The 15,852-nt window shown below is 46.4% G+C and overlaps 1 protein-coding gene across 1 annotated transcript in view; it reads right to left on the bottom strand.

Annotated features, from left to right (window-relative positions):
• Positions 1–1,362: 1,362 nt before the first annotated feature.
• LOC306752825 (FERM and PDZ domain-containing protein 4-like) overlaps positions 1,363–15,852 on the bottom strand; it is a gene marked incomplete at both ends in the record, with an annotated part of 34,156 nt that continues 19,666 nt past the window's right edge. The window contains 14 exons of the mRNA XM_079236632.1: positions 1,363–4,745; positions 5,186–6,196; positions 6,561–6,699; positions 6,832–7,014; positions 7,123–7,212; positions 9,666–9,792; positions 10,051–10,187; positions 10,559–10,678; positions 11,660–11,791; positions 12,810–12,917; positions 13,181–13,285; positions 13,940–13,985; positions 14,535–14,637; positions 15,460–15,611. Coding sequence (XP_079092758.1) covers positions 1,363–4,745; positions 5,186–6,196; positions 6,561–6,699; positions 6,832–7,014; positions 7,123–7,212; positions 9,666–9,792; positions 10,051–10,187; positions 10,559–10,678; positions 11,660–11,791; positions 12,810–12,917; positions 13,181–13,285; positions 13,940–13,985; positions 14,535–14,637; positions 15,460–15,611 — 5,836 coding nt within the window. The remainder of the gene's footprint in view (positions 4,746–5,185; positions 6,197–6,560; positions 6,700–6,831; positions 7,015–7,122; positions 7,213–9,665; positions 9,793–10,050; positions 10,188–10,558; positions 10,679–11,659; positions 11,792–12,809; positions 12,918–13,180; positions 13,286–13,939; positions 13,986–14,534; positions 14,638–15,459; positions 15,612–15,852) is intronic.

Here is a 15,852-nt window from a genome sequence, read left to right as displayed (position 1 = left end):
GTGACGACACAAGCTCGTGCACGCATGGACAAAGGTGCACGTCCACCACACACCATACATGAGGTTTAAAAAGGGTATTATTAGTTATGCTTATTAAAATCGGTCACTTGACATGGATAGAGTACTTTTCATACAGATGAACCAACTTTATTAGAAACTGGAGGTTGCTGAAATTTAGTTTCATTCACTTAATGGCTGTTCTAAGATGAATCAACAGCTTATTTATTGTTACAGTGAACAATTCAAACCAAGAGACACATGGTAGGAGACGCAAACATATCTGTAAAATGTTTTTAATACATTGGTGGATTATTGAAAAACAAAAAAAACAGGAATTTAATTTCTTCTCAAGAGACATGACTGCATCTTGATACATGGTGTGGAATAACAAGTCCTTCAAGCACAGAAATAAGTCCAAAACAGATGATAATAAAACACAAAAGCTAAAAAAAAAAAGATTAGATATCATTAACACAGTGGTCAATCTGACATGTTTCATATTAAAACTTTTTTTTCCTCTAAATGATCAATGTTACAGTATTATTATAGATCTATTATAGATATTATTTTTTTCGGGGATAGTTTATTATTGACTGTGTATTACTTTTATCTGAAAATAACCTAGATGGTAAATTATGAAGCAGTGGTAAATGCAGTGCAATGATAGTGTCCCTGTATTTCTCAACATCTCAAACAAACATGTTGTAATACAACAGTGTTATAATCAGTTCACCTTGACACAGTCATTCAGAAATCCAACCCAACAGGTTGAATCATGTGGATAAAATGATGCAACAACTTCCTCACTTGACAGACAGTGACACATTTTTGCTTACATTTCTAAAGGTAAATTCTAAATATCTGTAGTAAAACTGCACTTAATGAACTGATTGAACTGAATGTGAATTCACTCCAGCCCTGTACAATATTGGAGCATATTATGCTGAACACTCAATGGCTTCTTGAAACTGCTACGGCAAATAATATATTTATATTGTATTTATGTACATTATATACACTTTTATTTTGTTAAATAAGTTACATAATGCACAGGTAAAAGGATATCTATTAGGTGCATATCACATTACAAAGGTCTGTGACAGTATGGCTTTGTAAATATACATTACAATATTGTCATCAGAAAAAGCAAGTGCAGTCAGATGGGACTACCTTTCAGCATCATTCTCACTGTTTTCGTTCTGAGTTTTGTGTCTTACACTCCTTTGATTTTGATATGAAGACTGTTCAGACCTTATATGAAAAATATACGACTTCTTCAGCAGAGCCAAAAATAACGAGATGCTTTTAAGACAGACTAATACTGACTGCGTAGGCCACACTATAAAGCATAAAGAGTAGCCTCTACTTGCTAAGCAGCGTTTTAAGGGAGCGGGTGAGTGCGTTAGCAATGGCCGACATGGTGCTGGAGTGGCGGACCAGGGCCTTCACGCTGTGCTCCCCTGGTGCTCCCACGGTGGCAGTCTCGGCCGCCTTGAGCAAACAGATATAGTTCATGACGACCTCGTCGACCTTTGCCACGACCTCTCTCTGTTGGTGCGAGGCTGAGGCTCCGAGCCCCCTGACCAGACACATGCAGGCTTCGCAGAGACAGCATAGCACCTGGAAGCTACATGTTACGGCTAGCAGCATCTCCTCGGGACTTCCGTGGGCCTGCGCCATCCTCCGGCATGCCCGGCCCAATTCTTTGGACTCGACCGAGAGGAGCTGCTTGAACTGCGACACGTCTTGGAGAGGCATCTGGCCTCCACGATCGCAGCGACCAACGCTGGACCTCACCAGGGCAATGAGCTCGCTGGCGTCGCGGCGGACGTCAAAGAAGCCGGAAGGGAAGCAGTACATGCGGTCCTTGAGTGCGTTGATTCGCGCGAGGCGGTCGCTAAAGCTCATGTTATTGAGGACCTCACCGTACAGTTGCTCCCCAGCCACATCCACGGTTGAGCCACAAGGCAATATGGCTGACGCATCCGCACAGCCATTATCCATTTCGTTCCCGCCACGGCTTCGTCGGGGTCTCTCCCACTCAATCTCATCCTCCTCTGCCTCGCTCTTACGTTTGAAGAAACAGTAGCTAAAAGGCCCGTTGCATCTCCAGGGACTGGTGTCCAGTTTTTGGGAGCCCTTCATGTGTTTAGCGTCTTTCTGCAACGGGAATGCCACCGACGCCCTTCTGCTGTCTGCCCGGCAGCCTGTAGACCAGCATGTGTGGGAAGACACAGAGCCTTGGGAGTAGCTCTTGGAGAGCCGCTTCCTTGTCGGCCTCCTTTGGACTTTGGTCTCACCTTGCAGGGGCACAGATGGTGACAAGGGCTGCTGGCTCCGGCACCGAGTGGGCTTATCAAACAGAACCTCCACACTCCCGGAATTGGCGGTCACGTTGCTGGAGCTGCGTTTGAGCTCCCTGCCCCGTTGCAGGCTATTGCAGAAGGGATCTGGGAGCGTCTGGGGTTGGGTTGGGGCAACAGCTTGAATGTGGTTGTGATTTGGCCGGGACTGGATGGAATGGATGGCATCCTGTGTGCATCCTGAGTTGCTGAAGCTAGAGTTGGCTTGCGAGGGAAGAGACAGAGGAGGCGGAGGAGGCGGGGGAGGTGGTGGAGGAGGTGGAGATTGTGGGTTGGGAGTTGGAGATGTAATGCAAGACCTACTACCAGCACATGTCTGCCTGACAAAAGCTGAAGGGTGGTCTCCCCTTCCTAGTGAGATGGTGTTGAGGTCTGCTCGTTGACCACTTACACTGGGGGCGGCAGAGAAACAAAGAGAATCATTAGGACGAGAATGTGGAGACTGACGGACTGCATGCTTTGCCCTCGGGTCTGATCTGAACCAGTCCTCAGTGCTGCTACTAGGCTGGCTTCTTGACCGAGGCGGGAGGCGGATAGAGTTAACCCCACCCTCTCGGTTTCCGCTTGAAATGAATCCCCCGTCACGACTGATACAGCCCTCTCTCTTATACAGTGACAGGAAGTGCTCTGGGTCCATACCACTCCTCTCTAGTTCGCTTTCCAGACCAGAAAAGGAGCTTCTCCTGTCGGCAGTGAAATCTAGACTGTCATTCAGTTTCTGAGCATGCATGTCAGAACTTCTCTTCAGTTTGGCAGGAAGTGTGGCAGAATGGTATGAGTTAGGATTTCTATTTGCCAGCTGCATGGTGTTCGTGTTAGGGGTTACTACATTTGGGCTGAGGAATGGGGATGAAATGGAGGAAGGCATACATGGGCAGCGAGCAATGGTGTTCCCCCTATTCTTTACCATTTCGACAAGCTGAGGGTTACTCGTGATAAAGCGCCTGGAGTCCTTTTTTACTGCCCCTCCCATGCCTGCACTGTGCAGCTTCCCTCCCTGATGCATCTGGCTGACTGTTAGATAGTTAATCAGTTGTCTGTAGGCCTCACTGCCCTCCTTCTGGTTCAGCCCCTTAAAACAGGCCTGTTGTTTAGCATGCAGATCATTGTGGGGCCTCTTGCTCCCAGTACCTGTTGTCTCTTTATGCTTAGACGTTGTGGCTGAGGAGGGACGGCCTGGTTCTGCCCCAGCCGCAGGAGGGTGAATGTTGGGCAGCATTTTCCGAAGGAGGGCAGGGTCTGCATGAGGGTGGAGGTCCTTTCCCTGAGTGCTCTGGCTAGGGGTGCCGCGAGGGTTTCCGGGTTTGTTATCCTCATAGTTTAGCACCCTGAGTAATGAGGAAGAGGAATTGGAGAGTGGGTGCCTTTGCAAATGGTGGTGTTTTAATTCAACTGCACCGGGGCCAAGGGGTGAGTCATTTGGGGTGGCACAGGCACTACTGTTCGTGCTGCCACCAGCATCCAGCGATGAGCACAGGGAACCCTGTAGTGAACTGTGGGCTTCCCCTTGCAAATTTGAAATCCGTTTGGCGAGATGGTACTCACACAACCGTGCGACACTCTGCTGTCTAGATATTGGCTGATGGTCATTTTGTATGTCCGATGTCTGGTCGGGCCCCCCTGATCTGGATTTTTGGGTTGAGGACAGCAATGACGCTACGACCAGATGCTCGTCTTGCTCAACAGCTGTAGCTCCATTATCTGCACCGCATTCCCCCAAGTTGACAACGCCTAACAGGCGCTCAGAGTTAATAGAAGGAGGACGGGGGATTCTGGGATGGTCACGGGGGAGGCTGTTCATTTCAACGGCCTCGGCCGCAGCATTTTCTGCCAAAAAAGAATTCTGTCTTGTTTGACTTTCCCCTCGCTCAGAGAACGAAGTGCGCTGGTCCATTTCAAAATGGCCGTGGCTCCCACTGCTCTCACCTCGATGCCCTTCCCTTGTGCTGAAGGTGTTGTACTTCCCATTGGAATCCGCAGACTTTTTGTGATGCTTGCCTCCTGGTGTGGTCGAACTCGGGCGCTGGAGAGTGGACGAGAGTTGTGTCTGGGATCTCACCACCAAGCTGTCGGACCCTGACGTCGAAGCGGTGTCCAAAAGGGGGCTCCGTCTCGGGGGAACAGCTGGAGGCTGAAGGTGCCGTGATGGACTGCGGGGTTTCTTCTGTATCGTTCCTACGGTGCTGGGCGAGACGGGGAATTCTGTTTTCTCCTCAAGTAAAGGCTGGTACCCTTCCCTTGTGGCCATCAGGAGACGCATGTGGCTCTCATTGAGCCTGTGAGAAGCAGCCAGTTCAGAGATTTCCGTCATCTCTGAGGAGTTGGTCTCATTGCCAGAATCTGAGGACGACTCGGGGCTGAAGCCTCGAGACGTGTAAACACCTAGAAGATAAGAGATAAAAAGTTAAATATGGGTCAATTAGCGAACTAAGCTAGCTGTTGAAGCTGCTACATGGTACAGAATATTACACAGAGCTATGTCCATATTTGCAATTGAGAAGGCCTATTATACAAATAGTTTCTGTTCTGGTGTCATGTAACTGTTTTGAGAGTTTAAAGAAAATGCACCAGAGACAAACAAATATCTACAAAAAGGGCAAATGCTTACAACCCAATAATTGTTTAACTGTTTTAACATGAATAAAATCCCACACATTTGAGTGGTCTGAATGATAAAATGACAGAGACTGAAGACCATAGACAGGGACACTAGATTTATTTGGGGCGTCATTCGGAGCAAGTAAAAAAGGTCTGGAAACCAATGTTAAACAAAGAAATAAATGAAGGTGACGTTACTGTACAAGCATTCATTTTCAACAGACCTGGATTTCTACTGGGTGGTGGCGGGGGAGGCCTCTGTTCAGAGACGGACAGAGCCTCCAGTGCTTGTAGGGTATGCATGACTGCATTCTCCAGCCTGCTCCCTTCCCCTTCTCCCTCCCCATGCGCCAGGACGGCATCGATTAACGACACCGGCATGTCGTCGTTGTCGCACGTGCTTAGCGGCCTTCCCTCGGGCGCCGCGTCCTCGTCTGAACTGTCCCGGAAGCCCGGCGGAGGAGCCGCGATCGCCAGGTTGAGCGTCTGCAGCAGCGAGTCGTCTTCATCCTCGTCGACGCTGTCGTCTCCCTCAGGAGGGGGCAGCGACGTCAGGTCGATGATGTCGTCGGTGGAACTGGAAAACGCAAGGAAGGAAGCCTTGCCGGACGCCGTGGCCAACCCGCCTCCCTGGTTGCCACGGCTTTCATCTCCGCCTCCTCCGTCGTCACCCACCGGTGTCCCCCCGGTGGAGTCTTCCTCGCAGGAAGCATCGTCATCGTCCTCTGCGTCGTCCGTCGTGTCGCGATAAAACAGATCCCTTAGCAGTGGCTCCTCACCACCTTCCTCAGTGATAATGTTACTATAGACGTGCGTCAGATCACCAAACTGAAACGGCAGCCTGTCCTGTGGCCGAAAGTCTGTGTTGTTGTGCATGTAGGGCGGTCTGTGCTCGGGGCCCTCAGGGCTCTCCGACAGTCTTTCATATCCCAAGTTCTTCGGCTGGTTCAAGGGTGGGTCTCCCCCAAATATGAACGACACTTTGGCGCTCCGAGGAGAGTCTTGAGGTTTGTGTCTGGTGGCGGGAGGAAGAGGAGGGGGAATCGGACTCCTCCGTGTCCCGATGTCTCTGTCAGGGTTTGGGGGTTCATGGATGTAAGGAGAGACGCTGTTTTCTCTCTGCCCATTGTTGGAATACTCAGAGGCCCTGTTGTAGACCTCTCCTTGGCCGGGTGACGGCTCCTCGTTGTCCCCCAAAGATGTGCTGTATGGCCATTCCAGGACACGATCCTGACCTGCAGACAGCAGCAGAAATACACGGTCTTATTATTTTATGTGTTTTATATTTCATGTTGATTGAATCTCAAAGTGGCTGCCTTCTCCAGACCTTTGAGTGCTCCACTTCAGGCTTTTTGGTTTTAATGCTGCACCGTGAAGCTTAAATTTTTAAGCTTCAAGCTTTTTTTTCTCGACTTGTTTTAATAATTTCATGTGGAGAGTCGTGCCAGGACAAATATCTTGCCACTTCACTGTGCTGGAAAACGCACATTTTTTACTGTAAACTTTTAACCGTGAATGACAATTTCTACAAAATAAATAAGTAGGTAAATACATACTATTCTGACCGCACACACATGCACGCTCACAATCATGGCTCACCAGTGTCCTCCCCTCCAGTGCTGTTGCTGTGGGGCATGCAGAAGATAGATCTCCTCGAGTCCACTAGGAGGCGGTAGTAGCCTGCTGTTAGACAGGCCAGGTTCATTGCATCACTGGCTTCCATGATCAGTGTGATGGGCTGTGAAAAAAAAGCGAAGGAAAAAAAGGGCGGAAGGAGGGAAGAAAGAAAGAACAAACAACAGATATATCATTCATGCGGGACGAAACGATGCTCACTAGTGCGTCTAGTGTTTTTTTCTCCCGTGCTCACCCTGACATCCAGAACATGCAGCTCCAGTCGGACGTTGGTCTCATCCTCAGTGAGGATCTCGATGCGGTTCACATGGCTGAAGTCGGCCAACAGGGCCACTAGGTTGGTCCGGATGTTGATGACGTGACTGATGCCGTAACGCGGGCCCACTAGCAGCGTCACCTCGGTCTGTTTCTCCCCTTGCTACAGAAAGTAGTGCGGACGCATAGGACAGTTAGAAGTACTTCAAAAACAAGGCATCATGTTTTTTTTAAACTTGTCCAAACCCTTTTACGGATCTAACGTCCTTACCAAAAGTATAGAACAGAACTCCCTCCCTCCATAGAGCCGGAGTTCGCTGAGGTACCTCAGGTAATGCACCTTGGCCTGCAACCCAGTCAGCTGCAGAGACAGAAGAAAAACACATTAGCATTAGAAACCAAATCACCTCAACATGTACGGACACATTTGTCTTCCATAATGTCAGGATGTAAAGCACTCTCAAGCCATTTTGATCTAGACCAGTGATTTTCTATTATGTCCCATCACGTTATCTCAAATCTGATCAACGTCTGAAGCGCCGTTCTCTCCGTGGCTCGCTAGTGCGGATGTGTTTCTCTCCAACCACTTAGCGTCTGTGAGATTTTCAACAATCAATCTTATTAAAGGGACCCGAATTGTATTTTAGCATTAAGAAATAACGCTGCCGAGACTGTAATGAGACATATATATCTACGGCCTGATATGTTTCATGCATCCATTGTTTCTTCGAGCAGATTATGTGTTTTCTTATTCACCTTTTCTACATAACTGCCGTGAGTGTCCTTATATTTCAGCAACATTTTCTCAGGGAGGGTAATTCATCTGTAACGCAGAGGATGCTGAATACAAATGGCAGCAGTTTGTGTATATGTGTCGTACATCAAGCTGCCTTCATCGCCACTTACAATACATCTTCAGACTATCTATCGTACATCCATCTGATGTTGCACCCTAATTTAAAAAGAGCATCAGTCTCAGAAACAAAAGGCTAATGGAGACGTCTGACCTTGACAGACATCCCTATTAAAAATAATTCCGCTTGGATGAAACTCCCACTCCGTCTTAACCACCAAACCGGAGTGAGCAGCCTGTTTTGGTGAAGGGCTAAGCGCTAACTGCAAAGGAATGCTAATTTGGAGCATCGTTTTTTTTAACCGCACGTCAGTTCGCCGGTGTTCCTTGGCCGTATATTTCTCACTAATGAGTTGAGTGGATAGCAACTGTGAATGCAAATGATTAGCCAGCACATTGCAATGCTGGCGGCTGCGAAGGGAAGAGATCGATATGCCTCTAGCACGCCGCACAATTCAAAGACTTTACACACACATACATGGAGTTCAGGGGTGTTTAACGTAAACCACAATCCTTCATCCACAACATGAAGCTGTGTCTGCTGATGAGGAATGTTGCTTTTCAGATTGTACATACACTACTACAGTGGTTCACTCCTGGGGGTACGTGAGATTTTTTAAGAAATATATTTGAAATTAGCATAAATTAAAAAATGCTTAGAAAATAGTTTTTTAATGAACATTCAAGAAAATATAAGTGTATGTTCATAAACTTAATTGTATATATTCTATATTAAATCAGACACTGTTGGCACAGCGCTTTGTGTTACATCTTTTTTTCAACCAAAAAGGGTTTATGCTGGTACTTGGCTGAAAACATAATTCCACAGGGGGTACATCAAAAAAGGTTGAGAACCACTGCACTATTACATCATTTTTTTTTCTGTCATTCTTCTAAACATGTAAACGCTTCGCCCCAATCACAGAGGAACCTGACATCTACAAACATACTCTCTGATGTTACACTGTGTTTGTCAGATGTGAGACGAAAAACTGATATGGGTACCCTGGAAGAAAAAAAAGACTAGATTTACCCAAACTAGATTGCCTAAAGATCCATAAACATATTGTTCTCAATCTTTTTTTACTGTGACAAATAAATCCCTCCCCCTCTCTGCAGCACTCAGCCCCGAGCTCACCCATTACCGCTGAAGATGTAGATCTTAAAAAACGGGCCCAAAAATATATCGTCATTTTAAAAAAGAAAAAGAAAAAAGAGGCCAAGTCATTTCCTAAAACAGCTGGGCTCTGCAGTTCTTAGATTTAAGGAGTCATAACATTCGGCCAGGATGAATCCATATTCGGAGGGAGTATTTATGGCGTAACAGGGATCGACTGGAGATGAACTACAGGGTCCGTGTGCATCGCTGGGAAGCGACACATCTGTGTTTTTAATCACGGCACAGCGCTTTCTTTCCCCTCGTCCACATGCACTGATAATACAGTTTGTGTCTTCTCTGAGATTAACCCCCCCTCCATGTATTCCAACTGTCTAACTGAGATGCACTTGCAGCTAACCGTGTTTGCATGACAGCTGATAGTAAATCAATCGCTTCAAATAGAACTGTTGCACGGGCTAATATTGCTGGTTTATCCCCACATGAACGCCTGCATCATTGAAAGAGCTAAAAAAAGTTGAGCTGAAGTTGTCCGGCGGCCCCTGACCTGTGGAACATGTGCGCGTGAATATGAATATCTCATTATGCACACAGTTTGACGAAGCGCTTCGCTTTTTTTTTTTTTTTATCACATTAGCATTCACAGTCTGGCCCGACTGAGGGTCTTAGGTTGACAAGGGTGAGAACCTTCGCAAGGTCGAGCATGCTATTTTAGGATGTGGCGTCAGAAAAAGAAAAAGAAAGCAGACTGTGCTCGTGCACATGCGTGTGCGTGTGTGTGTGTGTGTGTGTGTGTGTGTTTGTGTCAGAAGTTTGTTTACAAGGGCAGAGGAACACTGCTTACTTTTTTCCCCGGAGGCACGAGGTTCTGGTTGGTTTTGAGGATGTGCGTCAGAGCCTTCTTGATGTTTTTCTCCTTCATGCTGGACAGCACGACGGGAGGCAGGAACAGCGGCAGACCCCACTCCTTTCTGTGGAGAGCAGATTGATGATCAGCGGGCACAGTCACTCCACCGGACCCGGGTTCAATACTGGCAGTCGGAAGCCAGAAATCGGACGCCGTTTACTCTAAAAACCTTTTAGAGGAAAACAGCCCAAACTGTCTCAGTCAAGTCTATTATTTATAACTGATGGAGCCGCTCCGGGCTGTACAACAGTTTTAACATTACAGCTCATGTTGGTAGTGTCAAAAAGCACACGCCACAATGTCCTTTCACACCAAAACTCACTGGATGTATTTCAGGGACACCTTCTGGCTCTGTCTGGTTGTCATGGTGAGGATGTACATCTGCAGAGCAGCCAGTCGCAGCGCGGCGTCGTACTTCAGCTCCGTGCCGAAGCGCTCCAACACCACGTCGTTACAACTCTACGGCAAAAAAAGCAGGAAGCAGCGTTACGCGAGAATCCCAAACTCAGGCCGAGCTTTGTGACTTGAGCTTCCTTCAGAAGGGAGACAGTCCCTGGTGAAGGACTCGGAAGTACAACATGTTCAACTGAAGATTAGCTTTCCTTCTCTCAGGCTATTTCACTTGACTAATTCATCAAAGGAATCCTGTAGGGAGGCAATTTATTATTTGAGGACGTTATTTGCAAATGAAGATTTTGTCTTGACAGGACCCACTCTGTCACTTTGTTAGTTACCATTAGTCATTTCCACGGGAAAAATCGATGCCGTATCGCATCCCGCTCAAAGATGACAAACAATGTCGCGGAATCAGTTTCGGGGATCTCGCTCACCTGCACGTAGAGGTATTCAAATGCCACGGCGTCTCTCCGGAGCAGCTCCACGGGGTCCCGGGGCACAAAGCTGAGCCGGAAGAAACACTTCATCTTGTCACAGCCGGGCCTCTGGGTCACCTGGGGTCACCGAGAGAGAGAGAGAGAGAGAGAGAGAGAGAGAGAGAGAGAGAGAGAGAGAGAGAGAGAGAGAGAGAGAACGCAGTGAACAAACACAAGGTCGGAAACCTGTGTGACACTTTGTTGCCAAAAATGTTCTGTTTGTTTGTTTTTGCTTGCTTTGTCTTTTCATTTTTGTTCTGTTCCACTTGTCTTTGTGTCTCTCGTCCCCAATGTGTATTTAGAAAAGCGCTATAAAAGTTTGAATTATTATTATTATTATAGTAATGGGATTTGTAGGGATTTTTCTGTGAGTCATTCTAAAAAAAAAACATATACACTGATCATAGTACAATCACGATCACAGCTATTGCGCAACAATAGCTGTCAAACTAATACAATGGAGTGAAAAGTACAATATTTCCCTCTGAAATGTATAAATACAATAAAAATGCCATTAAAGTAAAGTACCTCAAAGTAATACTTTAGGGTTAAGTAAATGTACTTGCATTTGATTCCATTTCTTATTGGGGACAACCACGAGACCAGCCCCATCATTCAAATATTGATTAAATCTTATGAAGGATTTACCGTGGTAGTGTGGAGAGGGCGAGGGAGTTTTGTTTTCTATTTCAAGGACTACCCGCCTCCTCCCCTACACCTGTCACGTAAGATTGACGCTCAGCTGAATCAGAGTGTATGTTTCAATGAATCTAGCGACTCTTAAAACTGCCACTGTGCCACGTGCAGAGCTCCACATCTGAATATTAAAGTTGCCCTCATGTGATCCTGCAAACCTGTGCGACACTATGGATGAGTGTGTGTGTGTGTGTGTGTGTGTGGGAGTGTAGGTGTAATGTGAGCTGTCACCCCTTCTGTGCCAGGGCTGATAAATGGTACCAGGCTCCAAATGCTGTGTGAATACTGAGCAGGGATGTGTGTGTGTGTGTGTGTGTGTGCCCATCAGACTAAGGGAGTGACCGAAGAGGAAGCATCTCCTACCTGAGTAAGCATCTCCTGTTCGTGCAGGAGAAGCAGTTTGCTTCCAGAGCCTTCCGTCCTGTGCTCCAACACCAGGGAGAAGTGCTCGATGCCTTTGATGGACAGCTTCTCTTGCAGGGTCAGGATCACGTCCTGGAGGAAATGCACCACATGCTGGTTTAGTTAGAGCAGTCGCTTAAAAAAAGGGATTTATATTTCATTTCGTAAAAAAAAAGAAAGTTGTGCAGCGGAGACAATCCGTATAAATTTAGACGCGTCTCCTCGATTCAGATGGACATTTCTCAGGTGACAAACATGATAGAATCGAGGTCAAAATAAAAAGGTGTTTCGCATTACTTCACACGTTTCGAATTAATGTTTCCCTTTTTGTTTCTCGTACACCTCTTCAAAATGATCTGCCCGTTCGCCTCATATATTTACATATTCTCCTTTTAAAGAGAAATAAATGTTTTAGTAGCTCTACCTTGGAAGAGAAGAGAAAACACGTGTTCTTATTATGTGTATGGCAAGCAAGGTAATTTACAAGGTTGATAGCATATATTTAATATAACAAATTCATTCTAATACAGGTCTTTTTTTCTGCGCTCTTTCTACCATTTATCAGACACTGACATATATGGACGTAAGCAATCATTTCATGAAGGTCATCTTTGACCCACCTATGGAGTAGTGTGTGTTCCAGTGACCTGTGCATCCACGGTTTAAGAGGATAAAGTAAAGGTTTTATTAATCACTACAGAGTGGATCGCTCCAGCCGCGCATGCACGCGTGCACATGTGTGTGTGTGTGTGTGTGTGTGTGTGCGGGAGCTCGTCAGGTGAAGACAACACCAGCCACTCAAGGGAGTGAAGGAGTGACTCAGCTCTCCTTGCATCCTTCCTAGACGACACGCTGGGAGCCGCACTGAATCATACAAACATGAAACATAACAAAATCTACAAGTCAAGCAGATTGAAACGCTCTCTGCCACCTCGCCCAGTGATTGAATTCCGTAGCCTGTGTGTGTGTGTGTGTGTGTGTGTGCAACCGAGACGCCGCACTCATTTGCACTCTGAATGAATTTCTCCCTTTGTAATAATAGATGCAGCAGAGACTGCTAATCTCGCAAAGTGTGCTTGGAGAAAGGGAGGGCCGCGGGGCGAGCACGCACCTTGATGGAAGTGCTGCTGTCGAAGCGAAAAGACTTGGTCTGCCCGTTCTCCAGGTAGACCTTCAGGACATTTGGCATGAACAGGAGAGAGTTGTCCTTCACCGCGTTCTGCAACAGAGGAATATGATCGGCCTTTGTTTCATCCCGCCTGCTAACAGAATGCAGGTGAGGTGTCGTACGTGAGTGGGTTTCATGAGCGTGTCTCCATGTCATAACACATTCTTGTGACTGTCTTCTATCTGGCATCCACTCAACTGTCTGTCTTACGTGGTAACCATCTGTCATTGCCTATATAGGTCATACATAAGTGTGTGTGTGTGTGTGTGTGTGTGTGTGTGTGTGTGTGTGTGTGTGTGTGTGGTAGTACTGACTGGAACCTGGCCGTTTATAATGACCTCCTCTGCAAAGCGCACTTTGACCGGATTGGACTTGAGCATGGCTTTTTTGGCTGCACTGATGAACGCTGATTTAGGGGACTAGGAGGCAACGGTCCAAAGAGAGAGAGAGAGAGAGAGAGAGAGAGACAAGGGAGGGAAAGAGGGAGACAGACAGATGGAGGGGGAGAGATAAAGAGAAGCATGAACAAACACAAGCACAAATAAAGAGGAAAAAAATAAGGTTTCCACATTAGCTGCACATGTAACGCTGGAAAGAGAAAATCAATAAAACTTTAACATAATAACCTCAAGTTTACTGAAATTGGGAAAAGCAATTTTCTAGAAACACGACTCTGTCGCAACACACCCCAAACTTAGGAGACGGATGAATGCATTTAGTCGGAGGAAGACGAGATTATTTCATTCACTTGAAAGGAAAACAGGTTTAACGGGCCTGGAGGAGAGCCACGCAGCGAACCTCCCCAAATATGATCACAAGGACACACAATGTCGATCAAGGGCAGAGTATTTTTTAGAAGAAAGGTGAAGAGAATTCAGTGGAATGCTGGCAGCAACTCTGGACACTAAATCACCAGGTAGTTATGTAAAGGTCTCAATTAGTTGATCAACACATTGCACATACAGAGCAATCCTTTCCCTGGATTTTAATGTTTTAATTTTGTATAAATACATCCGATACAGACACCTTGTAGTGCTTTTTTGTTTGTTCTTTGCAAGAGCTGATCTACTCACGGGATACGGTTGGACGACAGTCAACACGATGGATTCTTTGCAGCTCCTGAAGCGAGAGAATCACAAAGTCAACAGAAACATCAGGAAACCACAATCAGCAGCGAGCAGCGATGGCAGATAAGCGACAGGGAACTTGATCAGCTTTGCTGAAATGGAGTGAGAGTCCTCTGGGAAGTCACCACTTACAAGCAGGCACAGTTAAAACAGACATTTAGTCTCCCATTAAAAGAAAAAAAATGCTTCTTTCTTCTTATTAATTCTAAATATGTATTTATCTGAATGGTTATGTGGTAAGCAAATGGTTTTAAGATTTTAAAAATGGTAATGACTTGGTTTCACTGTGACTGTGCTATGATAAGTGTTCAACCTGCCATTTAGTAGCTTATGACAGGGGCGGTTCCCAAAACGCAGTCTGTTAAAGGGAACTGGCCCTTTAAATTTAGGGTATCCTTAACCTTCAGAATGATTTATTTTTCTTTTTGGGGTGTGCTATTCTTGTATTTCTTTACAAAACCCTCCACAGGATTAACCTGAACTGCCACCATCTTGGATTCTGACAGATCACAGTGGTTGTCCCAGAGGCGTCTGTAGTCACCTGACGAGGTCGATGACTCGCTCCCTGGGAGCCGAGCTGACGGGTTCGTCGTTGATCATGATGATCTCATCGCCTGGCAACAGCTTCCCCTCCGATGGACCACCTACGTGCACAAATGCAAATATTTGTCCGAAATTGAATCACTGCGTACAAAATGTGCCCACTAACAGGTAACGTGGGCGTGTCCCGTCCCTAAGCACATCCTGTGTATTCCTTTCCTTGGCCAACAACTCTGAATAGAATATTCATTGGTTCAATTGTCTGCTTAGAATTCAGCGCTGATTGATTAATCGAGATAATCCCTGTGTGTGTCGTTGCAGCCAGACGGCTGTGAGCAGTGGTTTGGCAGTAATTTGGCAATTGGCCAATTAACCAAAAGCAATCGATACTACCAGGAGAATTCAATTTTATTTACTTTCTTGGTTATCCGGGGTCAATTAAAATGACTGGAGAAGCCAGCAGTCTGCATGGCTTCCTCCTATATAATCTTTAAGGCAACTGTTTGCACTGATAAGCATTCTGCAAACAAGTAAGTAGTAGTACTATGCAAACCCCTCCGGAGGTGTCAGGTCTTGCTTTCCACGCTTTGTTTTGTGATTGTTATTTTATTTTCTCTCGGCCCTTCAGTGGCACCGTATCCCACTGCTGTTCTGCGTCGCTGCTGCAGGCAGCGGATACAGCTCCTCTAGCTGTCAATCATGCAAAAATAATCCCTTTGATTTTCCCTTGAAACCTGATTCACGTGTTGCTCTTTGGTAAAATGCATGCAGTTAAAGGCAGTGTTTGTCACGTGACTCACACAGGAAGCGAGGCTGAATTGAACTACTTGATTTAAAATGTGTTGGATTCAACCATTTCTTCATGACTTTGGCGACTCCTTGTGGTGACACCGTTGCAGCTAGCCAGCGCCGCGATAAACGCCTACCTGGTGTGACCGAGCGGACCACCACCGGTTTCTCGCTGCCCGCCACGAAGCCGAAGCCCAGGACCGGGTCCCGTCTCATCTCCACCAGGCGGGGGGCGGGTGGGACCGCGTCCAGGTGAACCTCCTCCAGGGAGCTGCACTGGGACACTTGGCTGGGAGAAAATAAATAAAAGCAGAGCGGGGGGGATGAGTCAGCAGATCGTTCCACTTCGAGAAGAGATGTAGCAGGTAATGGACTCAATGACTGTCCTGCATATTAAGGGAGAATCTCTTAGAGATTATGATTCAGTATACATTAAAATCCAATCAATTAATTTGCTCCTTCATTAGAAATTAGTTTTAGCTCCCAAAGAAAACATTAAACGCGGAGTGAATGATTTGAGCTATTCGATC

The sequence above is a fragment of the Taurulus bubalis genome (assembly GCF_910589615.1).
Source record: "Taurulus bubalis genome assembly, chromosome: 21".
NCBI classification, from domain to species: Eukaryota; Metazoa; Chordata; class Actinopteri; order Perciformes; family Cottidae; genus Taurulus; species Taurulus bubalis.
The sequence above is the reverse complement of the archived record's forward strand: the minus strand, read 5'-3'. Positions and strand labels throughout refer to the sequence as shown.